This window comes from Suillus discolor (genome assembly GCF_016758755.1).
Source record: "Suillus discolor strain FC423 chromosome Unknown F5147scaffold_121, whole genome shotgun sequence".
Classification (NCBI taxonomy): Eukaryota; Fungi; Basidiomycota; class Agaricomycetes; order Boletales; family Suillaceae; genus Suillus; species Suillus discolor.
The window spans coordinates 61,882-89,254 of NW_024541368.1; the positions used below are offsets into that span (position 1 = coordinate 61,882).

The 27,373-nt window shown below is 47.2% G+C and overlaps 9 protein-coding genes across 9 annotated transcripts; 8 read left to right on the forward strand and 1 right to left on the reverse strand.

The window, feature by feature from the left end:
- The first annotated feature begins 86 nt into the window (after positions 1-86).
- Positions 87-1,010, forward strand: F5147DRAFT_726866 (uncharacterized protein). The gene is made up of 6 exons (XM_041439212.1): positions 87-318; positions 372-443; positions 493-566; positions 617-665; positions 716-761; positions 817-1,010. Exons 1-6 carry the CDS (start codon positions 271-273, stop codon positions 870-872), a joined length of 345 nt encoding a protein of 114 aa, XP_041285550.1. The 5' UTR covers positions 87-270; the 3' UTR covers positions 873-1,010.
- On the reverse strand, positions 1,011-3,465 carry F5147DRAFT_726869 (origin recognition complex subunit 4 C-terminus-domain-containing protein). The gene is made up of 5 exons (XM_041439213.1): positions 2,428-3,465; positions 1,700-2,374; positions 1,542-1,650; positions 1,298-1,488; positions 1,011-1,240 (listed from the first exon to the last, which is right to left on the reverse strand). The coding sequence occupies exons 1-5, from the start codon at positions 3,409-3,411 to the stop codon at positions 1,067-1,069; spliced, it is 2,133 nt and encodes a 710-aa protein (XP_041285551.1). The 5' UTR covers positions 3,412-3,465; the 3' UTR covers positions 1,011-1,066.
- Positions 3,466-3,529: 64 nt separating this feature from the next.
- F5147DRAFT_726871 (uncharacterized protein) lies at positions 3,530-4,695 on the forward strand. Its single transcript, XM_041439214.1, has 4 exons — positions 3,530-3,593; positions 3,645-3,717; positions 3,771-4,229; positions 4,286-4,695. The coding sequence occupies exons 1-4, from the start codon at positions 3,580-3,582 to the stop codon at positions 4,628-4,630; spliced, it is 891 nt and encodes a 296-aa protein (XP_041285552.1). The 5' UTR covers positions 3,530-3,579; the 3' UTR covers positions 4,631-4,695.
- On the forward strand, positions 4,680-6,956 carry F5147DRAFT_726876 (branched-chain alpha-ketoacid dehydrogenase). The gene is made up of 11 exons (XM_041439215.1): positions 4,680-5,073; positions 5,130-5,243; positions 5,302-5,324; positions 5,381-5,461; positions 5,517-5,891; positions 5,945-5,972; positions 6,025-6,133; positions 6,185-6,458; positions 6,513-6,556; positions 6,607-6,638; positions 6,691-6,956. The coding sequence occupies exons 1-11, from the start codon at positions 5,050-5,052 to the stop codon at positions 6,718-6,720; spliced, it is 1,134 nt and encodes a 377-aa protein (XP_041285553.1). The 5' UTR covers positions 4,680-5,049; the 3' UTR covers positions 6,721-6,956.
- Positions 6,957-7,033: 77 nt separating this feature from the next.
- On the forward strand, positions 7,034-8,526 carry F5147DRAFT_53614 (uncharacterized protein). Its single transcript, XM_041430156.1, has 3 exons — positions 7,034-7,732; positions 7,811-7,937; positions 7,989-8,526. Exons 1-3 carry the CDS (start codon positions 7,177-7,179, stop codon positions 8,050-8,052), a joined length of 747 nt encoding a protein of 248 aa, XP_041285554.1. The 5' UTR covers positions 7,034-7,176; the 3' UTR covers positions 8,053-8,526.
- F5147DRAFT_620917 (kinase-like domain-containing protein) lies at positions 8,518-10,691 on the forward strand. Its single transcript, XM_041432618.1, has 8 exons — positions 8,518-8,822; positions 8,875-9,052; positions 9,108-9,191; positions 9,244-9,485; positions 9,533-9,776; positions 9,830-10,071; positions 10,124-10,351; positions 10,404-10,691. Exons 1-8 carry the CDS (start codon positions 8,632-8,634, stop codon positions 10,444-10,446), a joined length of 1,452 nt encoding a protein of 483 aa, XP_041285555.1. The 5' UTR covers positions 8,518-8,631; the 3' UTR covers positions 10,447-10,691.
- Positions 10,692-12,279: 1,588 nt separating this feature from the next.
- F5147DRAFT_587630 (uncharacterized protein) lies at positions 12,280-15,430 on the forward strand (the record flags this gene model as incomplete). Its single annotated transcript, XM_041432017.1, has 12 exons — positions 12,280-12,651; positions 12,708-12,830; positions 12,894-12,926; positions 12,985-13,164; positions 13,226-13,422; positions 13,473-13,674; positions 13,732-13,892; positions 13,949-14,045; positions 14,107-14,286; positions 14,344-14,541; positions 14,597-14,923; positions 14,981-15,430. 12 exons carry the CDS (start codon positions 12,280-12,282, stop codon positions 15,428-15,430), a joined length of 2,520 nt encoding a protein of 839 aa, XP_041285556.1.
- Positions 15,431-18,244: 2,814 nt separating this feature from the next.
- F5147DRAFT_780993 (uncharacterized protein) lies at positions 18,245-19,868 on the forward strand (the record flags this gene model as incomplete). The annotated part of the gene is made up of 5 exons (XM_041442548.1): positions 18,245-18,265; positions 18,333-18,557; positions 18,605-18,884; positions 19,195-19,452; positions 19,513-19,868. 5 exons carry the CDS (start codon positions 18,245-18,247, stop codon positions 19,866-19,868), a joined length of 1,140 nt encoding a protein of 379 aa, XP_041285557.1.
- A 1,266-nt stretch (positions 19,869-21,134) lies between these two features.
- Positions 21,135-21,640, forward strand: F5147DRAFT_789471 (uncharacterized protein; the record flags this gene model as incomplete). The annotated part of the gene is made up of 1 exon (XM_041443019.1): positions 21,135-21,640. One exon carries the CDS (start codon positions 21,135-21,137, stop codon positions 21,618-21,620), a length of 486 nt encoding a protein of 161 aa, XP_041285558.1. The 3' UTR covers positions 21,621-21,640.
- Positions 21,641-27,373: the final 5,733 nt, after the last annotated feature.

The following is a 27,373-nucleotide window of genomic DNA, read 5'->3' on the forward strand; positions in this document are numbered from 1 at the left end:
CAATGGCAGAATCCGATTGCGGGAGATAAGATCGATAAGATTTCCCGGGTATTGACCGCCGGATACCGACTATTGCTAAGGTACTTCATGAATGAGGCTATTGTTCGTCCCCCAGACATCTCATGTGATCCTGATCATCTTTGACACTGCCCATCATATCCATATACTCCGCTTTTGGTTTCATGGAACCTTCTAAAGGTGTCCAAAGGTATATAAACCCATCTTACACTCACCCCTTCTGCACTCACTCACTCACTCCTACATACAATCATGGGTTTCCTCGACGCCTTCTCTTCTTCCCAGACTCAGTATGACAACGTTCGTTTCTCTATAACTTCATAAACAACACATCTTCAATGTCACATTTACAGTTCCAAAGCGATGATGCACCTCACCAAGCTACCTTGAGCCACGAACTCCTTGGCGGCGCCGTTGCGTTCGAAGTAAGCTCAGTCTTTCCCTCCCATAATCAGTTCTCATGTTGGATATCAGGCTGCAAAGGCTTACGAAGACCACTGTGCCAAGAATGGCAAGCCCCAAAGCCACGCTTTGGCTAAGGAACTTTTGTAGGTCGTACCAGACACATACCGTTTCGCATTGCTCATGTAGTATCTAGCGCCGGTTTCGCCGGAGCTGCCGTTGACCGCCTGGTCGAGACGAAGGGTGTATGTACTAAGTTATTGGATTTATACGCTCTGACAAAACACTGGAACAGGCTGACGCGTGGTCTGCGCACCAGAGACAGAGAGCTCAATCGCATGGTATGGATTTTATTTGTCGCAGTCGTGATCATTTTTGATGACAAGTTACTTGAAGCTCAAGAGCAGATCCAGGAAACATTCACCGAAGATGTTTACCGGGAGAACTACTAGATATACTACGTGTCAAATAACCTGTACTTGATACTTCAACCAAATAACCTGTATAGCCATGCAAGACATTTCAATTTCATGGACGAACCATTTCGTATATACAATGCTAGTGGGAATACATGCACAACAACCACAGATTCTCGATTGATCCATACTCTAAATGGCGAATAAAGCTATGCAGCCACGTCACGAACTTATTGCGCTTTTGTGAGCCACTTCTTCAAGCTCGTTTTACCCATCTTGTCGACTGCCCTTTTGACATCATCCCAGGTCAAAGCACTTCGATATCGAGCGAATCCTGGAGCGATGCTCGTAGATGAGGCAGCTACGCATATGAATATTTTTTCACCAATCAGGTGCTCGAACCCCTGGATTGTGTTGAACTTCAGCAGCTAAAAATAGGTCGATAAGAATTCTGAACGCACCCTCATCAGAACTTCCCGGGTACACCGGGACACGCCAATGCTTCCTCCTGCAACCTGGATCGGGGCCGCTGCCGAAGCACGGTATTGCTCACGGAAAGCGTCATAAAGCATTTCGAAGGTTACTGCGTCATGGCCAGCAGTATGAGCATGCACGGCAGCTATAAGAAGACAGATCGAGGGGTACGGCAATGCTGGTAGAGGGGTCAGCTGAGACCTTCATGCCAGGGGAAATAAATCAACGCACTGCTTAAGTGAGGGAATGGATCACGTATACGTTGTGCATGTACTGCTGATGAGAGCTGCGCAAAAGTGGGAAACGGAGACGAAGGAGCTAGTGCAGCGACAATACCAACCTATTCAATAGTCAGAAAAGCTCCCGAGTTAGCCACCCATGCTTCGCACCAAGATTCGTTGAAGGACCCTAATGTCGTGCGTAACAGCAACAGTTTCTTGAATTTGTTCGAGCACTTTCCGATCTGCGATAAAACTGTCGATAGCCAGAGTCCATAACGGCTCCCACTCTTCCTCGGGGGTTTCAATTCGGGCCCGTAACACTCGTTCTATAAGCTTCATCCAAAATGACAGCTCTATCGGAGCAGCGGTACGTAACATCCGCCCAGAGAACCTGCTCTTGACCCTTTTCTCCAAAAGGTTGATTGTATCTATCCTGGTACTTACCCCAATGACTGCAATGCCATTGTGTCCTTGACCGACTCTACAGCTTTGCGCAGTATCCAGTAAGCAGTAAAGGAGTGCCTGCCGAGCATGTAACGCGAAGAGGTCGAAGGCGTCTAAAATGACTACCACTGGCCGCGAAAGCGTGGTCAAGGCTGATACCAACGCGGGGAGATGGGACGGGGGAGGGATGTCGATGCTTGGGCCGGCGTCCAGGAAAGGATTGTCATCATCATCTTGGTCATCGTCATTATTAAGTTCACCGAGGTAGGTTTTGCCTGTTTGGAGAGAGAGCTGTCGCGCGATCTCTCGTAGTGCGAGGTGATCGTTTAGTTCGGTATGACCCGAAAGCTTGATGACAATCGGAGTCTGGTTCAGGGACGCGATAGCTCGATCTACAATCTTGAAACATTGGCTTTAATAGGTTAGACGACGGGAAGATGTGGGCAGCTTACAGCAGTCTTTCCGCTGCCACGTGGTCCTAGGACAAAACAACTATTGCCCTCCCCACGAGTGACAGTTCCTGCAAGCAGATCTTTTAGTTGTTGACAGGCTATCATGTTGGTAAGGCCAAGGCTAGCGTCCTCGTCGAATTCCATACTACATTTTTGTAGTTCCAATAGCATAGCGCGCTTCTGTAGACGGAGGCATATGCTGAGATGAGAGGGGAGATTACGAGGAATGCGGGAAGGTGACTGAGGTCTAGAAGCTGCAGGTTGATCTTTATTGGCAGACGTCGGCTGTAGCCTATCCCTACTCGTTGCATTCGGAAGTTGATTGATTTGTTGAGGTGAGGTCTTTGAAAGCAGGTCATTTTGAGGGGCTGAAGGACGGCTTGGCGATGGAACAGCTAGTTCTGGTACGTGATATGCAACACCCGTGTTTGTGGTAGGTGTCTTAGCAGGGGGTTGTCGCGTATTAGGCGCAGGTGAGGCCGTAAAAGCAAGCTTTGGGAATGATCTAGGCGTCGTAATTTCTACAAAATGCAGAAGGACGCGTCCAACTTGAGATCTGGGCGGAGGCGTTGTGCAATTGACCGGCAGTTTGGGGGGAGACAGATTCAGCTCGTCTGCGTCATCAGAGTTTTCAGGTTCTCCCTGCTTGTGAGAACTCGTTATCGAGTCGACGTTCTGTTTTCCATTCCTTTTTGAAGGTGACGAAGTGTCGGTCTTCTTGAGGGGTGACTGCCTGGCAGCCGGCTGTGTCATGCGGGTTCGTGAGGGGCGTGCAGATTGCACTGTCCCATCCAGTTGTGAATCAGCTTGGAAGCTTTTGCTACCCTGCTGGATAACTTTCTTCGGAGAGTTACTAGACTTGGACCGAGTTGATGGTGCAGCGAGTCCAGAATCGTTCTGTTGAATGTTGGCTCTGGTGACGCGCTTTGGAGGAGAAGCCTCAGTGACAGCGTCAGTGTCTTCACGCGTCTTGCGTTTAGGCATTTGTGATGATAGATTATTGAGATCAGGAGTAAGTAGCTTCAAGGCACTGTCACCGTAATTTAGAGTCTCAGAACGCGCCTTGTCACGCGTCTTGTGGTCACAAGTGGATGTGGACGGTGTCACACTTAGACTGGGCCCACTGTTTATGACTTTACTGTTGACCAACTCATGGGATTCACAGGGCAAGTTAGTTCAGCACTAGTTTGTCATGGTTATTCTGATACACGACCCAGGCTTGCTCGATGGATCAATGCACCTAGTACAGGTCTCGAACTCATCCGTGAAAATATAATGCGAAACCACCATGTTCGTCGCAACGAAACTGAATCCTCATCCCGGTTCGTTGATGCCGCTCGCAGGGTCAGCTCCGAGGAAGGTGGTTCTTGAGCGTGAAATCTTACCGCTCAACACTTGGTTCAATACCCGGCCTTCAAGTCCACTCAGAGCGCTCCATGTGCACTCTGACGATGAATGAGAATGTTTTCGTCCTTCTGGAGGATCCTGCAGCACCTACTCGTGCAGACATTGTAACGAGTGTTCAGAACTCCCAGACTACCGATGGACAGGTGTTCCCAGTCCCACCACACTACCGAACTACTTTTCTCACACTCCGTCCGCCCGGCGCATTAGAACAAGTTCTGCATCAGTTGAGAGCACGTTGGATCCCCGTCAGACAAACAGCCCCTGGTGCGCAAAGAAGTCAGGGCGGGCAGCAACTCTCTGTGGAAGGTTTTGTTTTTGCCATTGGCAATGATTGGCTCGTCCGTGTTGGTCATGTAGTCCTTGCTGGTGGTGCCGTCAAAGGTATGCTTCTTGAGGTGAGCAATCAACCTTTGTAGGTGGCAAATTAATTTTCGTCTATGACGATGAACAGGCCGAGTATCTCCCGTTACCGGTTCTTCATTCTCAAACTGCAGACGGAACCTCAGAGCTTTTATCTAACCTTCTCACATCCGTCCTCCCAAATATTCGAGAGGCTAAAACGGTGGCTGTCACCATTAGCGATTCTCAATGGGAAGAGGTACTTTGGGATCGTGAGGAAGAGGAGAGACAATTGTCACAGGAGAAAGCAGAACCAGAAGGAGATCCAGATAATATATATGTCTTTGGGGACGAGGGATTAACATCTGAGAAGAAGGGGGATTGGATAGGAGTTGATAGAGACCGTAGATCGGCTTTCTTGATTATCGGCGCACTAAAATCAGAGGGCATTTTGTAGTTTGCACATACTTCTGAAGAGTAGTTTACGCTACTGCCAGTGATGAAACCCTAGAAGTTCTTGGCGCTTATAGTAAGGCTGGTTCTTCACTAGTGCTGCGACTCGTATCACCCACTAAACGGCCTACTCATGTGCATGAACGTTTAAACCACCATAGGCACCTTCTTTCATTTGACCATGTTATGGCGGTTTCGAAATAGCTGGTATGCAAACGCCTGCGCCCGAAACTTGGCAAGGCACTCCTCCAGTCAGGTCCAGCCCCAGTCAACCGCGCTCCACTTTTATCAAAACCGCCAGCTAGAGCTCTATGCTTCAAAGGAAACAAACAGGCTGAGCCTCCGACAGCTCGTGAAACTGCTTTTGTGAAACTATTTCTTAACATACTCATGGCGTGATATCAGGTGTTCTTTGGGCGGTCTATGGACGAGGAGAAATTGATAAAGGTGAGCGCTTGAGGGGGCATAATTTTAACGCTAATGTTCAATCTCATTTGTTACAGAGCGCTAATTATGTCCGCACCGAGCTGCCTGTCCGCATCGCACACAGGCTAATGGACTTGCAAGCCCTTCCATATGTTGTGGTAACTCAGGAGGGCGTAGCTCGAGTCTATGAGGTTTGTTCCAATAACACTACTTCATAGCTTAATCCTGACCTCGGACAACTTTACACAGTTGTATTGGTCTGCATTTGAGAAGTCCGTAACTTGGTTTTGCACACTGCAGAATGCACTTTTTCTGACTCGTTTATAAGGTTTCGGCGCTACCCTCAAGTCACCACTTTGGAAGAGAATGAGGCCTTTTGTAAATTTCTCGAGAGTGTGCTAGACGAGCAGTAATGCACTATCTTTGGTCCACCGCGCTCCTGGTTCTGACAACTAATATACCAGTGCACCCGTCATACCAAGTCTGTCACTGGGACTTTCCCTTTCATCTCCGCACCTTTCACCAGATTCACTGGATGCATTCATGAGACGCATGCTCGTATCCCGAATCTCAAGGCGTGTTCTCGCCGAGCATCACCTTGCGCTTTCGAAGTCCCTTGGAACTAACAGCCTCAATCACCCCGAGGACCCACACGTTGGCATCATTTACACTGCGCTCAACCTAAGACATTCCATTGACAAGTGTGTCGCGCTCTTGCATGGCAGACCACACGATATAGTCGATGAAATTGGGGAGAGCGTGCCGAATCGCGGATGGCCGGAAGTGATTGTCGATGGTCATGTTGACACAAAATTTTCCTACATACGTGAACACCTCGAGTAAATCTTTTCACTTGCATCATGTTCAGTCTCACCCACGCCTCATTCTCTAGGTACATCATATTTGAACTTCTCAAAAACGTGCAGGTTCTCGGATCACATCTAAAAGAGCGGTTGACTGATGGCGTTCTAGGCAATGACCGCTACTAGACTGAATCACCGGAGTTCATCTAACCTTCCTCCTATACGAGCCACCATCGTTGTTGGCGAGAACGACGTTGGGGTGAGAATATCTGATCAAGGTTGGCACCCCTTTTCTCGCCTACAGATGAATGTGAAGACAATAGCTATAGGTGGTGGACTCTCATCAGCTCGGATCAAGTCACCCTCCGATCTCTTCTCTTTCTCTCACATTCGCAATGCAACACGCATGGATGACACGCGGCTGGGCGCACTACGCTCAGCTAGCTCGAGAGGCGTTAAAGCCACGGTTGCGGAGCAAATACGCCCATGGCGGACTGAACAGTCGAATGTGAATTCAAACGATAAAGATCCTGAACGTGAGGCTGGCATTGCGCCACATCCCAAAATCGGGCTGGGCCTGCCTATGAGCAACATATTTACAACGTGCGTGGTTCTTGGCCAGTGCCTTCATAACGGTTAACTGAGCTACCTTTATAGGTATTTCGGAGGCACCCTGGAGTTGGTTTCCCTGGATGGATGGGGTGAGTAAGCTTTGCCCGTCGCATTCGGGCCTCGTGTTGATTTCATGAAGGAACGGATGTCTATTTACGCTTGCCCAAGCTGGTAAGTTTTTTTTTTAAAGTCAGCAGGTATCAACATGTGACGCTGGGCCAAGGGCACGAACCTTGAGGGTATCGAATTATAAAGGGATATGAGTGTGTACAGGTGTGTACTCTGTCACAGGTGCTGTTCAACTTCCTGTGGCATCAAATAAACGCAGCTGGCGAAATTAATTCTACCTGATGTTACTATTTGCCGCATGTGCCTAACTTAGCGTATTTACAGTAGAACATGCTGTATCCAGATAGCCTAGCGTTGCCTCCCCAAATATTGACACCGCCTGCTCGCAATTGTACCTGTGACATCGCGATATAATATTAATCCCACTACTTGAAGTAGTGCCTCCGAGAGTTCGCACGAGTATGTAATAATACCTTGACATATGTGTCAGTGAGTGTCAAAGCTTGTTGCTGTGCATACATGACTGGCAACACTAGTCACCCTTCGACCTAGGGCGTTTATCTCTCTCTTCTCTTAACTCATCTTCGACTTTGTTCGATGTCCTTGACGTCCCTCTTTAGAGCACCAAACCTGGTTCACGATGAACAGTGATTCCTGCAACCCACCCCCGCCTTCGTACGAGCTCTCCCAGCAGGGCCATGACCGGAAGATCGTTGAGAAGAAACTCCAAGAGCTGCTTTTATCCAAAATTCCTATTCACGCCATTGAGGAAGAGCGCGATGAAGACGATAGTAAAGATTCTAAGGAACCAGAAGAGCAGAAGCAGAAACAGCCTTCAGGATTGTTCCAGACCTCAGTACAGCCGCTTCACATACAGAAGCGTACACTTCGAGGACCTCGCCCCCTTCCTCCAAGCCCAGCAGACGCCCAATATTCTCGCAGCAAACCAGCTGCCATTCAGCCAATTGGTCCTCTCAAAGAGGAACCAGAGCACGGGGAGTATCAAGAGGGTTTCTCGCCTCCTCCACCCTTCACAGCTGTAGGTCCTTCTTTTGAGGGACCTCCGTACGAATACTCGATGTATCATGTCAATGGCTCTGCGTCACAACCCAAACCGAACCATACTCCCTTCAATCCACCACCTGTTCGTCGTGGACAGCACCGTCCCTCTTCATCATATTCTCCCGCTGAGCCACGTACGGAGACTTCCTATCGACGCACTTCTCACGGCTCTTGTCTCGAGCCCTCTAACTCGAAGTATTTAATGCCTTCAGGAAAAAGCTCCAATGCCCGGCTGAATTTTAACCCATCAATTGCCTATGCGACCTCATCTAGTGCTATGTATGATTCTTGGGAGCATGCATCTGACTCGACGGCAGTTAATCCTGCTTCACTCTACTCGTATGCGATACATTTGCCATTTTGAACTTGGTCATCTGATTGATGGCGCAGCTCAGCGGTGTCATCCTATTTACATCCAGGGTCAGCTGTCAATCCAGGTCCGTCCCACATGTGAGTTGTCAACCTTCGGTCAAGTCCGAAACCTACCTTATGCATGTGATGTGAAAGTGGGACCAGGAACAGATTTTCAACGCCTCCTCGACCTTCTGCATCTTACGAATCGCTCACGCCTGCAAGCAGACCAGGATCTCCTGCTTTGCAATTCCATTCACCTTACGCACCTGTTTATTCGGCTTCTCAGCCGTCGCTTCCTCGGTATGCTCAACTCAAGCCAAACCAAGGGGGTCATGTTCGATGGACCTCAGAAGTTGATTTTAAAGACAGATACCCATGATATCTCATATCCTTTCCCTACTACTCACTCAACTGTACTACAAGGTCTCAGACGTCCCACACTCTCATTACCCCCATTATGATATCTTACTTCGTGTACATACGTTCCTCAGATGTAGCCCAAATAGTACGGAGTCTCTTGTCTTATTACTGCTATGAAATCACAACTCAAAAGTGCTCCTGCATATGAAATCACAACTTAAAGTTACCATCACAACCTAGAATCCTCTCTTGTCACGTTTTGCTGACCAGCCGATCAACATACTCTTAGAGATAGGTGACACGGTGGACCCTCACTGTCATGCAACGCTCGAGCAGTCAGTCGACAACTTCAAGCTCGTCAGGCTCAGGCAAACCAGCCGACTATGTTACTTTTGACCGTAGTGTCGCTGGTTTCTCGGATGATGCTGTTCACCGTGCAAAAGCCGCGCAGCTCAAGCTAGAGCATTTCTACAAGGTTGCTGTAGAAGCAGCTATCGAGCGGAATACCAGGTACATTTAGAATTGCCGGTCGACTTAGAAGAAGGCTCTGATGGGTTCGCAGGCGCGTTGAGCTTGAAAGGAAGCTGCAGATCGATATCATGACCTCCGAAGACAGGAAACATCGCCAACTACAACAACTGGGAAAGAAGGAGTCTACTTATCTTCGACTTCGGCGGACACGGTTAGGTTTGGACGACTTCAGAACAGTCAAGGTGATCGGGAAAGGTGCTTTCGGTGAGGTGGGTGGTTTTGTTAATTTGGTCGGTATGCACTATACGGTATCATTGCGTGCAGGTCAGGCTGGTCCAAAAAACTGATACCGGTAAAATTTATGCTATGAAGACGTTGAAGAAGGAGGAGATGCTGAAAAAGGACCAGGTAAGAGTTTTCTCGTTGTGACAGATGCAGGTGGCTGGAACTTTCTCCGCAGTTGGCCCACGTCCGTGCTGAGCGCGACGTTCTGGCCGAGTCCAACTCCCATTGGGTGGTCCAATTGTTTTATTCCTTCCAAGACCCACAGACGCTGTATCTTATCATGGAGTTTCTCCCTGGTGGGGATCTCATGACCATGCTCATTAAATATGATACATTCTCTGAGGACGTCACTCGATTCTACATCGCAGAATGTGTACTTGCCATCGACACTGTCCATAAGCTTGGCTTCATTCACAGGTTAGCATAGCCTTTCTTCACTTTACTAGTCTTATACGTTCTCGCAGGGATATTAAGCCAGACAACATCCTAATCGACAAGGATGGCCATATAAAACTGTCTGATTTCGGACTGTCGACTGGTTTTCACAAGCAGCATGATTCAAGTTATTACCAGCGGCTTTTGGACTCTTCTAACGGCGTGCAGTCACCGGCTGCCGCCGCCCGTAACAGTGTCATGGTCAATGCTATCCACTTGACTATGTCAAGCAAAGACCAAATCGCTACGTGGAAAGCCAACCGTCGGAAACTGGTAAGGACAGTGCTATGTGTCCACAGCAAACACTTATTTGATGACGTAACAAGGCTTATTCGACTGTTGGAACCCCTGATTACATTGCCCCCGAAATCTTTCAACAGAAGGGTTATGGCAATGAGTGTGATTGGTGGTCATTAGGTGCGATTATGTTCGAATGCCTCGTCGGATACCCTCCCTTCTGCTCCGAATCTACGCACGACACCTATCAAAAGATCATCCAATGGCAATACCACCTAGTGTTCCCGGATGATGTCCATCTAAGTCGAGAAGCTGAAGATTTGATCCGGCGGTATGATGTCCAAAATATAACTGCTGAATAGTCGTGCTTACATCTTCAGCAGACTCATCACATCTCAAGATCGGCGATTGAATATCGAACAGATCAAGAACCATCCGTTCTTCTATGGCGTGGAGTGGGACACGATACGCCTGATTGATGCACCTTTTGTGCCGCATCTTCGCTCGATCACGGATACGTCGTACTTCCCTACGGACGAGATTGATCAGGCACCAGCCGAAGCTCCTGTAGCAGACCTCGCCGATGCTCAAAAGGACCTCGCGTTCCTTGGGTATGACATCTATTCAGCCTTATCTTGTTGTCGGTTACTCATGTTTCGACAGATATACTTTCAAGCGATTCACGATCTCATCGCATGCTGTTTGATGTTGGACTATTTCTAACGGCCATGTAATATATATGCAAGTTGTATGCAAGGTTTGTATACATGTACGACTATACGAAGGACTCGTCGTAATTTCGATATGATATGTAGCTTGTGTGTCTTGAAGTCTGGCCTGTCAGAGTACGCAACCACTAGTAGCATGGATTCGAGCAGCAAGCACGGATTGGGTATCTCCGGAGTCCGAATAGGAGTTCCATTGAGTCGTTCTGTCCATAATCCTCACACCCCATCCACCAATCCAGATATTTTGCAAAGCTAGTATGCTCCAAGTCATTCAATTCCTTCTGGATTTCTCACTACAGACATGTTTGACTATTTTTGTCTTTCTGCCAAAGCTAGCACTCCGGCTTATAGCTCTGATGAATGGAGCCCTATGGAGACCTCCCAGTCAGCTGAACAGTGCAGCTCCTGATGAACCTGTCGCTCCTGATGAACCTGTTGCTCCTGACCAACCTGTTGCTCCTGACCAACCTGTTGCTCCCCACCAACCTATGGCTCACCACCAACCGGACACACTATTCCTGCATGGCGAGATTCTACCACACACCAGCGCATTTGGTGTCTTGGTCTCAGACGCCTACCAACACTTCCTAGCCTGCCACCCAGCAATGAATCATTTGGCCAAGATGACTTTATATGCCTTGGTTACCAATCCAAGCATGGAGGACATCAATGAACGCATCAAAGAGATCAAGAGTTACCTTCACTCACACTTCCCCGCTATACAAGTAGTGACACTAGAAGACTCTTATGGTGAAACTCCTATGCCTGAAACCTTCCCTGGATATAACCAGGGCCCTTTCCTGAGTCTCTCTTCAGCTGAAAGGCAGACATGGCGACTGCAGTTTTCCCTTCACAGAGCTGACCTAAATGCTCAGGACTCTAGCCTTTTTTCTTCATCTGGTGATCATACACGAGTTGACTCATGTTGTCATGCTTGTATTCTCATCTGAACCCATGTCGGAAATTCCCATAGGTGCCTTGCAAGGCTTCTAAATTGAGACGTCATTTGACTGTATTGCATCCGTGATGGAAGACCTTTCCAAGGAAGTGTGACCTATTGAAAGCGTATTGAAAGCGAAGTGACCTATTCATAGCGTATTGGAAGGAAAGTGACCTTCTTTTGGTAACTTGCCAGGGAAATGACTGGGTCTTGCAAGTGGCTTACACTAGCAAGGTCAGATTTCAATCGCTTACGACTTATCTTCCATCCATCGATGATCTCTTCCTGAACGATACCTTTGCTTGTTTCATCTGTCTATGCTGTTTCTATATACCATCAATGGCTCCCCAAAGATCCACAGGAGGGCGCAAATATACCTGCTCTTCAGCATCATCTCTTAAGGTTGCTTGTCAGTATTGTAACGAACTGTATACATCCCGAGGCCTCAAATCACACGAGCAAAGCTGCTTGCGACGGAAGGAGAAGAAGAAAGAGGATAGAGAGTTTTCATGGGCCGCAGCCAGGTCAATTTTGAAGGAAGGAAAACATAGTATGTTTCAATGTTGTCTAAATTACCTTCAATCACTGATTATATTCAAAATCGTCAATTTTGATTTATCAGAACATCACAGCAATAAAGGGCGCACTCATGAGGCTGCCCGGGATACCACACTAGTCATTCAAGAGGCTGGTTCAGCAGCTGATTCTCCATCCGCAGCAGATTCACATTACCATTATGATGACGCAGGCCTTCAAGGCCTCGATGATGTGCAGAGTATCGGGGGAGATGCGCGGCTACGTATGTATTATTCTTTCTGTTTTGTTTCGACTAATATCTAAACATGATCCAGGTTCTGATTCTGATATCAGCATGGGTAGTAACATTCCTGCTCCAATTTCGGCAGCCACAGCAACTACCTCAGATCGTCTCGACACATTCAAGACTGAATATCACCCTCACAGTGGTCGCGCTCCGATCATCGAGAGCTTTTCCGTTTATGGGACCAATAAGCCAGAGACGACACAATCACCCATCATCGATGACGAGCCATGGCAACCTTTCAGCTGTCGTGCAGACTTTGAGTTTGCTGAACTCGCCCACCGAGCTGCCTTGAGCAAAGACCAAACTAATGAACTACTCAAGTTCATCTGGAGAGTTGCGGATGGTCGCACGAAGTTTACTTTCAAAACTCACAACGACGTGTCAGCTGCATGGACGAGGGCATCCAGCCAACTGACTCCTGTAAGAGCAATAGCATAATGTCACACCCGCATATATATATGACCATGTTGTAACAGTTTGAAAGACATGTTGTACCTGTTGAGTATAAGAAGGAAAACATTGAGTATGAAGTATATTCACGACCACTATGGGACTGGGCATTGGACCTCTTGGATAACCCCTTGCTAGCACCGCATTTCGTTTGGGATGCCCAGCGACTGTACAAACATGACGGAACCGATTTTGAACGCTTCTTCCACGAGCCGTGGACAGGAGATCGCTGGTGGAACTTACAAGTGAGCTTTTCAGTTTTCTTATGACGGACGTTGTGACTAATTAAAGTGTACAATCAAGACATCTTTACCCCATAATGGTGCGCCATTCGCATTTATACTGTATGCTGACAAAATGCACCTTTCGTCGGCCGGTACTGTCAAGGCATACCCAGTAATCGCACGCTGTGGGAATCTGCCTGTTGAAATCAGGAATGTTGATGGTCCTGGAGGAGGACGCTTAGTGGGTTGGTTGCCAATAGTAAGTCCTTGCGATACTTGAAGACGTCAATTCACACTTAATCATTTCGCCCTTGTGGCAGGTTCCTGCAGACTCAGACGAGGATGGCAAGCTGTCCTATACGAATTTAAAGAAGGTCGTATGGCACAAATCGTTCAAGATTCTCCTCGAAACCCTCAGTCTCATCTCCAAAACTGGCTTCGCGCACCAATGCTATGATGGAATTCTACGCTGGTTATTTCCACTAATACTGATTTTATCTGCCGATTACGAAGAGCAGTACGTGATTAGTAGATTCACATTGTTTCTGTTACTTACTATGTTATCAGGTGTGTGATGGCCCTGATACGAGGGTTCAACTCTGCATGTCCCTGCCCTATTTGCCTTGTCCCGAAGGACAAGCTCACCGACCATTCTACGATATACCCTACCCGCATCATTGATGATGCACAAGCTTGTGTCCGATTATGGAACATGGACCGTACCGCTGGTGAGGCAGCACTAAAAAAGCAGAGTCTAAGGCCTGTCGATGTGAGTGATTCATTCAACTTTCTCGCTCTCGAATCTAAATGGTCTCATAACCATCAGAACTCTTTATGGATTGTCGAACGGTCCAGCCCGCATGACGCACTCTCGCAAGATACCTTGCACGCTTACGACAGTGGTTTGTTTGGCGATCACATGTTTGAGGAAGTCAAGGACCACCTGAAAACACTGGGACGTACTGCTGAGAAGACGACTGATGACCAGTGAGTCTCTTTACATCCTCATTTTGCCCTCGTCTTGTAGTTTGTTCATTCTATAGGTTTGCTGCGTTTCCAAGATGGCGGAACCTAAACCACTTCGACCACGTTACAAACATCAGTTTTTCCGATGGCAACAAGTACCTGGATATATCTAAGGTACGTTTTCGAGCGCTATATCAAATGTAAGCTATGACTGACATATTTCTTGTTTTGATAGCAAATATTGTATACAACACAGAACGTGCTCACCCGCAAAGATGACGAAGCTGGTTATGCGCTTCTAAAGTGCATAGCCAGCTATCTTCATGCCTACATGTATATAACATTTGACGTTCACACAGAAAGCACTATCGCAGCTGGGGAGGCCGAGATTCTCGTTTTCCAGAAGTGCTTAGATGTAAGTCCTAGTATCTAGACCAACTTATGCGCTACTTGACACTAATACTTCAAACAGGAATATATCGAAATTCTTGGTGACGAAGCGACAAAAAACTGGAATTTTCCGAAGGCGCACTCAATGAGGCACATATTTTCTGACATTAGGGCAAAAGGAGCTGCGCGAAACTTTAGTACGCGGCCAAATGAGAAGCATCATGGGCCTATCAAGAGGGCCTATAAACTGCAAACAAATGGCAAAGATATCGCAAACCAGGTATGTTTGATCACACTTCACATTAATTGACTCATTGACAACCCCTGCTATCTAGATACTCAGGCTTGACCACACAACCTTCGTCTCTGTAGTCCTCCGCAACCGCATCAATCATTTCGATGATGAACGACGCAAGGCCATACTTTCGGAGAGAGAGCTTGAGACAGAGGACCTGGATGATCGGTCTTTTGGTGGACATATTCACCTTGGCGCTCCTCAGTCCGCAATAACCTTTGCACAGCTTGAAAACGACAATGTGTCCAACCGTGCCTTTGGGCAGTTCCGCAAAAAGCTCTCGACCTTCCTTAATCACGCTCTACCTGCATATAATATACCATTACCCGATGGCAAAACATGGCTGACGCTTTCAGCACAAGATACGGTCAGTAGTTCCATATTTCACTCCCACAAGTCGCCGTTTTTCACAAAATGTCTCCAGGTTCAAGAACACCGATATCTCAAAGTGAATTACGAGTCTGTTGTGGACTGGAAGCTCACTACAGACCACCTGCGCTGCAACCCGAGCTTTCATGGCCGTGAACGACGTGACTGTGCCCTTGTTCGCACCCAGGACAAAGATGGAAATAATAAGAACATTTTTGTTCGCATTTTATTCATGTTCAAGCAATCAATTGGCAGTCAAACATTGGATCTCGCCCTAGTTCAACCTATGGATGCTCCGACGGGCCCACAACATGCTGTAGATCGAGATTTGCGACTGAGACGTCTTCGTGCCCGACCACTCGCTTCGACGGAGTTTATCACGCTTCACTCAGTTATTCGTGGTGCATTACTTGTTCCAGACTTCGCTAGTACGAGGGGAGACTTTTTCCTCGTTGATTATGTGGACTCTGACATGTTCCTTTGTTCGCAGAGATATATGTTCTAATGGTATGTCCAACATTTACATTTATGACTATTGCAATAACAAGCCACGACATGAGCAGCACTCTCCTTCGTATCTCACCTGTATCATCCATTCCTCCTTCACCTCTAATACACAGCGCTCTCCCGTCCCATCTGTATCATCCATTTCTCCTTCACCTCTATCAAGAGCGCTCTCCATAGCTCGTCTCGTCACTGGACTCCCCGTCTTATCCGTATCATCCATTTCACCCCCACCTCTACCGAACAGCACTCTCCCGTCTCATATGTATCATCCATTTCTCCTTCACCTCTATCACACGGCGCTCTTAGACTCCCATTGCCTCCGCAACTCATATATTCACCAAACTCCAATTGTATTACCATCTTCGACGTAATAAGAATGCCCTGTCGACGTCGCATGCTTTGTATTACATGGTGCGTCCCCATTGAGTAGTAGGTCCATTCTAATTCCACAGCTAATATCACTCGTGTTCAGGTTTTGTACGTATTGCAACATGCGGTACCCTCAAGGCCTGAATGTTTTATCAGCAGTAAGCGAATTTTGACTGATATAAACACGATGTATTACTGACGCTAAAAATCCTAGTCTCCCACCTCTATTCCGTATTCAACTTGAAGTCGTCTGCCATCATGCCATCAGCACACCGTCGCACAGAAACTATAGAGTCGAGCTCGGGCACCGATCGAGAGTTCTCGTCGGAATCGGATTCAGACGACTCAGATGCAGAGCTCATCCAGGTCCGCGCTGCGCTTGCTCCTGCACCTCCAGATGCGACATCTCAAGAGCTGCGCAAGGTAAGTCATTGTATTGCTAGAAAGTTCACATTTCTTATTACAGATCGTTACTACTAGGCCCTCGAGATCTCGCAGAGACTATTGCTCGACTTGCGTGGTAAATGCCGTGAGGCTATAAAGAAGAATGCGCTCCTTGAGGCTGCAGTACCTAAAGGCCGCAAGCGTCGTAACCTTACTTCAAATGATCTTGCGATGGCGGCCAAGGAAGACACCATACGAGCTCTTGGGAGGAAATACTCGATAACTCACTGCCTTTGGATCAACATCGAACTTTTCCCGCTGTCAGCTCGCACCTGTCCAGACATCGACCTCAATAGCAAGGAGCGTTGGCTTACAGGAGTCTCGATGGAGGATGGTGTGAGGGCCGAGCTCTTCAAGTTCATTCCTGAAGAAGAACGTGAATTGATGAGCTATCAAAACTTCGGATCTCAGGTATGCCTATCTATTGGTACATTCCAATTGTTTAATGACAATCAATGCAATAGTTTGGTAGGGGCGTCAGCAACGCTCGTTCCGAAATGGCATCCGATGTCAAGTCATGCGCAAGTGCAATCTTTGGTCTCAACGCGAGCATCTTCATACGAGGCTACAAACGAAATGAAGACCCTAACTGTCGCCCTCTTCTACTGAGCCCCCATGGAGAGTACACAAAGTTCGCGCCTGTGCTTTTTCCTAGACCTGATAATCCAGTACCGCATCAGTTGTTGAAAACTGCAAAGCTCGTGCAGGTACATCTCTTTTTGCTCAATACTTCAATATGGGCTAACACACTCGTATATGATTATAGGTCTTGAAAGTATCGCTCTTCGGCAAGTCGTCATTGGCACCTACAGGCGCTGCATCTTCTAGGACAAAAGCCAAGATCTGGAAATTGCGAGCTATAACGCCAGGTATGATTGCTGCTGCTGCTGTCGTGGTGAGTCCAAATCAGTTGTGTGGTTGTTAGAGTCACGACTTATTCTCATACAAGGCAATATTCCTACTCTCTGGTGATGCAGAACTCACTGAAATTGGTGACACTACGAAGATTCCGTACCGCGAATACCACAACTTCTACCGTCAGCGTTTACTGACTGGAGGTGCCTGGGCGCACCAGGTCATCGCATTCTTCAATGATGCTCTTTTCTCAGGAACTTCGTCTTATGTTCCCCCCTCTACTACTCTCAATGATGACGGACTGGGTCACACATGGGAAGAAGACTTCGATCGCGCAATAGAAGACGAATTAGCAGAACCAGTTGTTGATAATGGGACACCACCAATCCCGCCACAGCACGCTAATGATAATACTACTAGCGGTAGTGTCCAAGTCAATGAGCTACTACCTGCGTCTCACTATACTTCAGCTCCCTCAATTTCGGCTCCCCCTCCAGCTGTTGCAGCTCCCCCTGTTGCAGCTCCCCCTGTAGTAACAGCTCCTCCTGTCGTCAATATGGCTCGAAGTTCAGAATCCATCTCCACTGCAATGGAAGAGCTCAATCTCAGGCACAAGGATCCTGCTGAATCTGAGCTTCCTGCTCCAACTAAAGCACGCGCGGTACCGAAGGCACGGCGCAAAGGCAAGACAGCTGCGGAGGGTGAAGATGTTGTTGTAAGGCGGTCAGGCCGGAAGGGCAAATGAGGCGTCCTCGCTGCTCTATCATTGAAATTAGCTTGCATTAGTACAGACTTTCTATTGAAATACATGCTTTTGTCAACCGCGTATGGACTTCAAATGACTTGACGTGATTTCAACGAACTTCCATTAATGGATATATTAATACAAGGCCAAACAAATGTTGAAGTTTGTCTTCGCTTAGGCTTGCAACACTTCGCTTCAACCACAATCATCTCTCGTTTGTCTTAGAATTCCATCTTCAGAATCTCTCTAGCTTCTCTTCAATTTAATAAAACTCCTCAGTGGTAGCAACACCCTGGCCATCGATTATCATACACGCTGAACCTTCTCTTCGAACTCCTCAGTGGCGGCACTTGGGCCAGTGTGAATCTGACGCTCTCTGAACTCCCAACAATCAGCATGATGTCTGAACCTGACATCGAGGTGCGTTTGAATTGTTGAACTCTTCAGCCAAACTTATTATTAGTACTGACATTATGCATATTGATAGCTTGCCTCATTGACCCATCGACAAAACAAGGAGCGACTGTTTACCGTCAGATGTCTCTCATCTGCATCCTATGCCACTGCCACTCCCGTTTTTTCGAACAAACGGCACCAGGATGACCGGGGAGTCCTATCAATAGCCGGTATCGATTCCGTTTATGTACTTGATGCTGAAACGGTGCATATCACTCTCGCCGTGAATGCCTTGTCTCGTGTCGGTCTATTTGAGGTCAGCTTGTCTATCTATTCACATTTATTGTACTGATTCTTCTGCAGGATTTGCAAGCTTTTACTGACGGCAAACAGAGAAAGCAGACTCCTCAAGTCCTGACCGCGATCCACGGCAAACAGAGAAAGCAGACTCCTCAAGTCCTGACCGCGATCCACGACAAACAGAGAAAGCAGACTCCTCAAGTCCTGACCGCGATCCACGGCAAACAGAGAAAGCAGACTCCTCAAGTCCTGACCATGATCAACGGCAAACAGAGAAAGCAGACTCCTCAAGTCCTGACCGCGATCAATGTGGTTTTGACCTGGTGCAATGCCCTGGTAGAAGGTACGAAATATCAGAAAATCGGTATTTAGCAATTTGTACAATTTTTAAATTCAAATCGCTACCTTAAAAGAATCAGACAGTCCTTACAAGTTCTCGAAACGCTTGGAATGATATCATGTGACTTGCAATGACCTTCCAATGAGGGGTGTTTTTAGTTGTTTTCAAAATCGTGACCTTGCATTGGAATGGTCTTGGGACCGTCTTGGAAGAATATCTGTATCGCTTGCAAGCAGCTTCCATAATTTTCGGGATCCCTTGCAACTGGACCGCAATGCCACTGACAAATTGGGACCTTGCACGCTATTTTAAGATATGCCAACCAAAATTAGGAATTTCCGACACACACCTACAAAGTTCTATGGGAGTAGGCCTTTGGACTCACTCAATGGCCTTGGGCTTAACGCCAGGGGCCAGCAAGTTGAGCGTGGAGAGTCAGGTGCAAGCATGGAGCAGGTAATCACTGGAGGAGAAGTAGTCTTATTGATGCCACATGGTCGGCACATGGCTGACTGTGATCCCAACTCTGTGGATGTTGGTATTGTGGGTTCTACTTCCTTTCAGATGCTAGGTATGTTGATTGTATTACTGCAATTCACTAGCACATGAAAACAGCTGACATTACTACTAGCAAATTCTCCATTCTTGTCCGACATAGCCTCTGGGCAGTGGGACTTGATCTTGCAACTGCCCATGCAATCCATTCCAGATCATATGTCAGTTTCACGCCAGAAGATCAGCGGCAGTCAGATACGCAGGAACCGCACCCCATCATCTCCAAGTCTTTCTATACCTGCCACAACACCTGCGAATTGTCCTGGGATGCTGCTCATCAATCCAGATACATTTCCACCTTCTGGTGAGGGTCACACTGAATACCATAGAAGAATGGCAAGGATGGTGGTTGCTGCACGGGGGGCAACAGGAAGGCGAGACCTTGTTGCCTGGGTCTCTCAGTTACGCGGTTCCACCTCAGCAAAGCGTTAGTAAGCTATAAGTTTGCCAGTTTACCTTCAAGTTGGACTGTCCCTCCATGTTCCAAGATGACCTGTTTTTTGTATTTTATATCAGACTCTACCACCCATAACTTCGTTTAGTAGTATGTCATTCGCACAACATCAGAAGACGTAACTGAGTGGTGTTCAATTCCATGCAAGTAAGTAACTAATAATGTGGAATATAAATACATGAAGTGCATGATGGTTAGGGGGCGTTATGGTGTGCGACAAAGCAAAGTATAATAAATCAGCATAAATGAGGTGACGACCGACGGCAGATAGAAATTAATGTACCCCACGTGTCACAGGTAAGGCTCGAAGTCAGCTCAAGCCCTTACTTAGAACCCGCCCATTCCCATGCCGCCCATACCTCTGAGTCCCATGCCACAGCCATTTCCGTGCAGACATTCATGAAGTATGCCAACCATCTACCCAGACTCTACTACGTGCACCCTGTTAGCTGGGAACTTAAGTTCTGGATTATATGATGGGGCGCATGTTGGTGGTAACTCAATATACCACCCATCAAATATTTTGGAGTTCGGAATTCCATCATGCTGTTGATGATAGGATCTCAGGGACTTGTACTACGTGCGTATGTAGATGGCCAAGCCGCTTGAGCATAGTTTTCACATGCCTATAGCTCCTGGTGTATCACAGAGCTGGGGGCCGTCGGCCTACCAGGACACTTGAGGCAGTGTTCTTAATTTTCAGGATTGCGACAATTTATGATTGGCCTGAGGTAAGTGAGGATTTGGCTGCGTAAGCTGTGTAGGGCCAACCAGCGAGCTTCATATCACTGTGACCACATTCCAGCCGAGATCCCGCACCCCAAGTGTCATCGTCATGTGCTTGGATCATCAATCATTCCCTTCGCCATGTTCGATCACATAAGTCCGGTGCAGGTCGGTCGTGATAGGTCTCAAGAGTCTTGATAAGAAATTCACAAAATGCCGGTGCCATCACCTGTACATTCGACCCAAGCAATGGGACATACTACACGAGGTTGAGTTAGTCAACATTGATTGTATGGGCGTCACTGAGTGAATCATGTTTCTACCGTGACATGATTAAGCGTGAACACCTCTGTTTCAAGTTAGTTGTAGTATTAGCTGTTGTACGTTAGAACGGACTCAGATAGTGCTACAGTTCTTGTAGACTTTGTGTAAAGTAACCTAGCTAGTCACCTGCATCGACTGCTGAGCTGAAATTTGGGGAATATACATGTGCTATTAGTAGTAGTCTCGTGACTTTCATGATGCGAAGTTTTTGGCAGCATGTCAATAAGCCTGGGGCTCGAAAGAGGTTGCTCAAGAAGGCTCACACTGTTGATACACGAGGTGACGAGCGAAAACGGCGGGTTGCGCAGGCCAACTATGATAAGGAGCGGGTGAGGAAGAATAAGCAGCTGGATGTGCAGAGGAAGGGACGGCGGAATGCTGCCAAGGCTAAGCTCACTGCAGTAGTGCCTCGTTTGACCCTTGCGGAAGTCGAGAAGCTCCGCATCGACGAAATTAACCTGCAGATCCGGTGGCATCGACAGTTCGACAAGGATGTCCCTGCTGCAAAAAACACACCATCAGGAAAGGCAAAGAGAATTAAGGTGTTAATGGATGCAGTTGGGCGCTATGTACGAGGTGAAATGCACCCCAAAAACGACACGCAGGAGTCGATGGAGCAGTCAGACGGCAATGATGCTCAGGGGATGCCCAGATGTGAGGATGAGCATGATGATGAGTGACCTTTCCTTTTTGACTGTGGCTATTGAAGTTTCTTGTTATAATTGACAATACAGCATTTTATAGGTACTTACTAGGGGTTCACTGTGCGAACTTATGACCTTGCTCCGGAGAATTTTTAATTCGTGGGAAACGGGTTACACAACTTTTCGTCCTAGGACGAAAAATGCCGTCAAGGCAAAATAGACCAATGCAACATGCAGTATCTCGTTCTACAAGTACCCGATTGCCTTGTGCTTTTGACAGTTTGACACAAACACGACTTCCGAGCTCGCAGCCTCGCACTCCACAGAACAACTTTTTGCCATTCCTCCAAATCCCAAGATGAAATAAGTCGTGTCGGGCCCTTCTCGTGCTTCTTTTTTAAAACTACTGCCATGTTTATCGGATGTGAATCAGGTTCAGGCTGCGCGCTGAGCGGATCGAGCACTTAGCAAAGATATATAAGATGTCAGTGTGTGATGAATCCTTTTCTTACTCTGTGATCCCTTCCTAGCTTCTCAGGCCTGAAAAGGCGCGCTGACCGTGCGCGGTTTGTTTTCTATAGACCTGACCGTGGTCTTACAAGCCCCGTAGTCGCGACGGAGGGATCACTTCGAGTTTATTTTTCGGCGTCTGACTTTTGGTCTTTTGATCCTTATGTATAGCGTCTTTGGCTTTACAAAGGTCCTTACTTTGTGATCGGTATGCGTTCACTACAATAACATTTTCACCATCCACCTGCACCTGTTTCATGATCAAAATACTACCCTTTCGAGTGATATTTGTCTGGTCTCCGCACAAACTCGCCATATTCGTGGGAATCGGGTCACGCAAATTTTCGACCCAGGACGACAAATGCCAAATAGACCAACGCAGGATCTAGCCGCTCTGTCATCGTGCTTAGAACTACTTTTTGCCATTCCTGTTCAAAAAATATCTTATGTCGCTCAGTGTCATTACAGGCCTCGTTGGACATCAAAAATCTGTGTCACTGAATTGTAAACCCACTGTCAACCAACAGTCTACCAGGAGCCCCTCGGAGGATGCAAGGTTAGGGGTCTGTTGAATTGTCACTGATACTCATCCGCACTGTAGTATTTCAGAACCACGATGTGACTACAACCATTTTGGACAGCCTCAGGATATCGGATATAGTCGCAATGAGCCGTACTTGTCGGTGCATGAGAGTGTTGGGCCATGAGGTGGTTCGGAGAAGATTGACACGGCTGTTGGAACCATTCGCAAGGCATTGTTTGTCGACTTTCCTCTCAGCCCTGAAGGACGCTGAGGGTGTGATAACTGGTTCCACTGTACGGGCCATGGTGGAACACGACGAGGACTACATCAGAAGGGATCTCAACATCATTGTCCCATACCGAGCATTTGCCGCCTTACACGGAGCAGTGGAGGACATGTTGGGATTTACACCCATCTCGAGTGTACCCCATCCAGCTCTGGCACCTAGCATCGGCAGATTTTGCAGATATGCATGTCATGAGCGATTTATTACGCTGTCTGCATCACATGAAGGGGAGTCTGTCCTACATATCATTCTTAATGCCCCAACGACTGCGGATATGCTGTTCATGACCACTGGTGGAGTGTGTTACTTTTATCCCCGATGGTTTGAAGGTCGGTTGGCGATTCAAGGCCACACTGGAGATTTAGTACCACAAAATAAAAAATTGGGATGTGCCGGTGAACTGAATGATGAGTTTGAAGTGGAGACAGGAACAGCCTGGCTTGGGAGGTCCTGTGGCAATCTGTGTCCTACATACTGGCACCATGTCGAAGAGAGACACCTCCGGGCATCCATCGATTGGAATGCAGAAGATTCTGTAACCAACGTGTTCCACAACATCGACATCGAATGGCGGTTGAATACGGTGTGCATCAATCCGAAATGTCCACATCGTGTAGAGGTGATGTCGCTGAACTTTGAAGGTGTTGGTGCGCGCAACCGTGAGTTTCCTCTCAAACATCAAAATTCGAGGGAAGGACTGACTTGATGAAAAAGGTAATGATGTTAAATTCATCCCGCCTGAGATACGATGTCGCAAACCGGTGAGCAAGGATATGGGCATTTGCTAGATGATGCTAACCTAGAAACGCCACGAGCGGTTTAAACAGATAATCAAGGGTGTATTCTATGGAGCAGGCTGCTACCGGCCGTTCCTTGTGCCCATTCCAGTGCGAGACGGGGTGGAAAGGTCCCCCACACTGGACGACCTCGACATGAGCTATTGGGTGAAACAGCAGGACCTGTACGAATGCACAGTGACACGACGCCACCTTCGTCGCACCTTCAGCGGAGTGCCCGGGTTCAATGTGACCATGGATGGAAAGTATACGTTGTACTTTGAAAAACGTCAGCCTTCGATGGCTCCAAGCTGCGTCCTTAGAAGAATGGGCAGCATGGGTGGCTGTTGAGAGGCGCTTCATGGGAGCGTGGTACTTGTCAAGCAAACAAGAGACACTCCAAACATCATGCCAATCAGAAGACAGAACACATCAAACGTGCACGATTGACTGTTCCCACCCCTCCTCTTGACTCAGCATATGATTCGTTTCTTCAGGATGTCGATGAAATGGTGAAAGAGAAATGTCTAGCCAATTTCATTGATCGCACAGGAAACGTACCACTTCACAAAGTCACCTGCGTTGTTTGTGCTGGCGAGTACTTCTCTTCGGAAACTGAACTTGTCGACATCGCCAATCTTTCCAACCTTCATCTTCTTGTGCCTTCAATACAATGTCGCCATCCCGCTCAAGAGACTTTTAAATCCATGTTATTGTATATGCCTGCCTTGATCAATCCCAATGGCGTTCCCAGTGGTCATGTTTGTTCGGCGTGCATGCATGATTTGCACCACAATCAAGTGCCGTCTCATGCGTTGGCTAATGGTCTTTGGGTTGGAGAGGTTCCACCAGAACTGGGCATTCTCACTTTGCCAGAACGCCTTCTTATAGGTCTTCATTTCCTGGCAGCTTTCGTTATCAAATTGTACCCTCAAAAAAAGGGAGCCAAAAACTGGGATACATCAGCTCTGAACACCGGCATGCATGGCAATGTCTCGACCTACCGTCTCAATACTCAAGACATTTGTGCCATGATCGAAGGCAATTTGTTTCCTCGATCACCTGACATCCTGTCAGCTACCATCGGAGTCAGTATCATAGGCCCAAACAATCTACCTGCTCGTTGTCTACCATCCATCCTTTTTGTCAATCGACTGCGTGTGTGAGCTGCTTTGTCATTTTTAAAACAGCACAATCATCTTTACCAAGGCATTGTCATTTCCGACGAAATACTTCAGCGTCTGCCTGAAAATGGTGTTCCTTCCGAATTATTGTCCATCATCAAGTTTTCGGCCGAGGTTGATTTACTGGAGCAAGAAAGAGAAGGATATGTTGTTGAAGATGAGGATGCAGAAGGTTTGTTTGCTCACATTCACTTTGTTCTTGTCTTCATAGTCATTTCACAGTCACTTCGTATTTCGACACTCATGTCAGCATACAAGATATAGTCGACGATGATCTAGAAAGTTCCCCAACGAGTCAGTATTCATGTTGAATAGCTTCTCTCTTGCTCAACGCCGGTCTGTGTCATCAGTGAACTCTAATGTCTTTCCTCTTCAAGCTCATGGTGTCGTTGATTCAGAGGTACAGGATTTACCCAACAATGAAGTACTGGCTCATGCTCTCGCCAATACTTCAGCTTGTGGCCACAAAGTATACGCAGTGAAATATGGGTCGGAATTCGTGAATGAATATGCCCGTCGTAATGCCACTGGCGATCGTACGAGTAGAGACTTTGCACACCTGAATCATCTTCTTGGAGCGTTTCCTTGCCTTTTTCCATATGGCATGGGAGGTTTTGAGATTGACCGCCCTCATTCTATCTCGTATGAGAACCAAGCGAAATGGACCATGAGATATGCGGACAAAAGGTTTAGGAAAGACATCCATTTCATGTTTCAAGTCTTTGGCGTCATACAAAAACGTCAAGTGTGTCGCACAGCTGTTCTTCAAGTGGAAAAGAAGGCCTTTCATGCGAACGAACAGGCTTTTCGATCTTTGACTTCGCAAGATTTGCTGTCAGCTAGTGTTGAAGAATCCAATCATCAGATGCATTCCAATCCTATAGTTCGATCTCTCAAACAACACGTCAATGCCGTTCGGACCAAGGTGATCGAAACCGATGAGTCTCGAACTAAGATACGTGCTTTAATCTGGGGTATGACGATGATAAAGAACCCTCCGTCATTGTGGATCACCATAAATCCCAGTGATACCCATGATCCTATTGCACAAGTGCTTCTGGGTGAAGAGATCAACATGGATGCTTTTGATGTCGATGGAGGTCCTGATTCGGCGCATCGTGCTATCAATATTGCGGTCGATCCATATGCAGCGGCACAATTCTTCCACTATACGATTCGCGTCATTCTCGAAGAAATGTTAGGCATCACAATAGCGAGCAATGGGCATATTAGTCACAAGAATGGCATCTTTGGGACCGTGGAAAGCTACATAGGCACTGTCGAAGCTCAAGGCCGAGGCACCCTTCATTTACATCTTATTGTTTGGTTGCAAGGTCTTTATATTTTTGTCTGTGTCGCACAATCTTTTGACTTCGCTTCAAACAGGCGCTCCTTCGTGTGCCAAAATGAAAGAGCTACTTCAATCAGATGCATTTCGAATCCGAGTGGCTGAATACATCGCTTCCAATATTCGAGCCAATCACAACAACATAACAGAGCAAACATTGGCTATTGTGCCACGTGAAAGAGCTGTATCGTATTCTCGCCCACCAGATCCTCGGTTGCCTTCATTTTCATCACAACGGCAACGAGTGGAAAAGCAATTGGTTCGTGCCGTTCAAATTCACAAATGCGGCCCAGGTTGTCTCAAGTCATGGTGAGGTTGATTGTTTTGCAAACGTCGAGCACCTTTTCCTGTTGCTGAAGAATCCTGGATCAATATCAATGGTGAATGGGGACCTCGGCGACTGTATCTGTTCATGAATAACTGGAACCCATGGCTATTACTAGCCATTCACGCTAATCATGATTGTAAGCTCATCACGAATGGTGGGGACACAAAGCATATCAGTTGGTATATCTTGACATATGCCGCCAAACGTCAATGACATTCTGCCAATGCCTCTGCGTTACTGGCTAAAACAATCGCTTATCATAAGCAGAATGAGGCCCATAATTCAGATGTCCAGCTACTCAACCGTCGTCTTATTCAATGCTGCGCGAATTCTCTCAGTCGGGAGCAGGAGTTCAGTGCTCCGGAAGTTGTATCCTATCTTGTTGGACGGGGTGATCGATATGTGTCTCATCACTTCGAGACTATACATTGGAGTTCTGTCACTTCACTTCTCAAGAAGACTTATCCGCAGTTGTGTGAGAGCCGGTGAGTTGCCAACTTCTTTAGTAATCTGTTATTAATACATACACTCCATCTGATACTAGATCACATGTCATACAGCGTACTGCAGAAAGTGGAACCGTTGATGTCAGTGATTGTTCACCACAGGCAAGTGACGTCAGGATGTTCATCATGAAGTTACACCAACCTAATCTGGCACTGTCTCTAGAACGAATATGCTGTTCTAGAAATGCATGAAGGCTCGATACGACTGCAAGATCAAATTCATGAATACATCGACCATCCTACTGAACTAGAAGGTTTCAATTATCTCGAATATTTCTTGAACACTTATGATCTTTGTACGCACTCATCAAACTCCGATCTTGTACCA

What these genes read in the sequence shown, in the direction of transcription:
- F5147DRAFT_726866 (XM_041439212.1), top strand. Translation starts at nt 271, where the DNA reads ATGGGTTTCCTCGACGCCTTCTCTTCTTCCCAGACTCAGTATGACAAC. An exon ending in CCCAGACTCAGTATGACAAC is followed by an intron (nt 319 to 371) that starts GTTCGTTTCTCT and finishes TCACATTTACAG; the next exon opens with TTCCAAAGCGATGATGCACC. An exon ending in GCCTGGTCGAGACGAAGGGT is followed by an intron (nt 666 to 715) that starts GTATGTACTAAG and finishes ACACTGGAACAG; the next exon opens with GCTGACGCGTGGTCTGCGCA.
- F5147DRAFT_726869 (XM_041439213.1), bottom strand. Translation starts at nt 3,411, where the DNA reads ATGCCTAAACGCAAGACGCGTGAAGACACTGACGCTGTCACTGAGGCT. An exon ending in GTGGCAGCGGAAAGACTGCT is followed by an intron (nt 2,375 to 2,427) that starts GTAAGCTGCCCA and finishes CAATGTTTCAAG; the next exon opens with ATTGTAGATCGAGCTATCGC. An exon ending in GGGTCCTTCAACGAATCTTG is followed by an intron (nt 1,651 to 1,699) that starts GTGCGAAGCATG and finishes ACTATTGAATAG; the next exon opens with GTTGGTATTGTCGCTGCACT.
- F5147DRAFT_726871 (XM_041439214.1), top strand. An exon ending in ATATAATGCGAAACCACCAT is followed by an intron (nt 3,718 to 3,770) that starts GTTCGTCGCAAC and finishes TGCCGCTCGCAG; the next exon opens with GGTCAGCTCCGAGGAAGGTG. An exon ending in TCAAAGGTATGCTTCTTGAG is followed by an intron (nt 4,230 to 4,285) that starts GTGAGCAATCAA and finishes GACGATGAACAG; the next exon opens with GCCGAGTATCTCCCGTTACC.
- F5147DRAFT_726876 (XM_041439215.1), top strand. Translation starts at nt 5,050, where the DNA reads ATGGACGAGGAGAAATTGATAAAG. An exon ending in GCGTAGCTCGAGTCTATGAG is followed by an intron (nt 5,244 to 5,301) that starts GTTTGTTCCAAT and finishes AACTTTACACAG; the next exon opens with TTGTATTGGTCTGCATTTGA. An exon ending in TACATACGTGAACACCTCGA is followed by an intron (nt 5,892 to 5,944) that starts GTAAATCTTTTC and finishes CTCATTCTCTAG; the next exon opens with GTACATCATATTTGAACTTC.
- F5147DRAFT_53614 (XM_041430156.1), top strand. Translation starts at nt 7,177, where the DNA reads ATGAACAGTGATTCCTGCAACCCACCCCCGCCTTCGTACGAGCTCTCC. An exon ending in ATATTCTCCCGCTGAGCCAC is followed by an intron (nt 7,733 to 7,810) that starts GTACGGAGACTT and finishes TAATGCCTTCAG; the next exon opens with GAAAAAGCTCCAATGCCCGG. An exon ending in AATCCTGCTTCACTCTACTC is followed by an intron (nt 7,938 to 7,988) that starts GTATGCGATACA and finishes TTGATGGCGCAG; the next exon opens with CTCAGCGGTGTCATCCTATT.
- F5147DRAFT_620917 (XM_041432618.1), top strand. Translation starts at nt 8,632, where the DNA reads ATGCAACGCTCGAGCAGTCAGTCGACAACTTCAAGCTCGTCAGGCTCA. An exon ending in GCTATCGAGCGGAATACCAG is followed by an intron (nt 8,823 to 8,874) that starts GTACATTTAGAA and finishes ATGGGTTCGCAG; the next exon opens with GCGCGTTGAGCTTGAAAGGA. An exon ending in AAGGACCTCGCGTTCCTTGG is followed by an intron (nt 10,352 to 10,403) that starts GTATGACATCTA and finishes ATGTTTCGACAG; the next exon opens with ATATACTTTCAAGCGATTCA.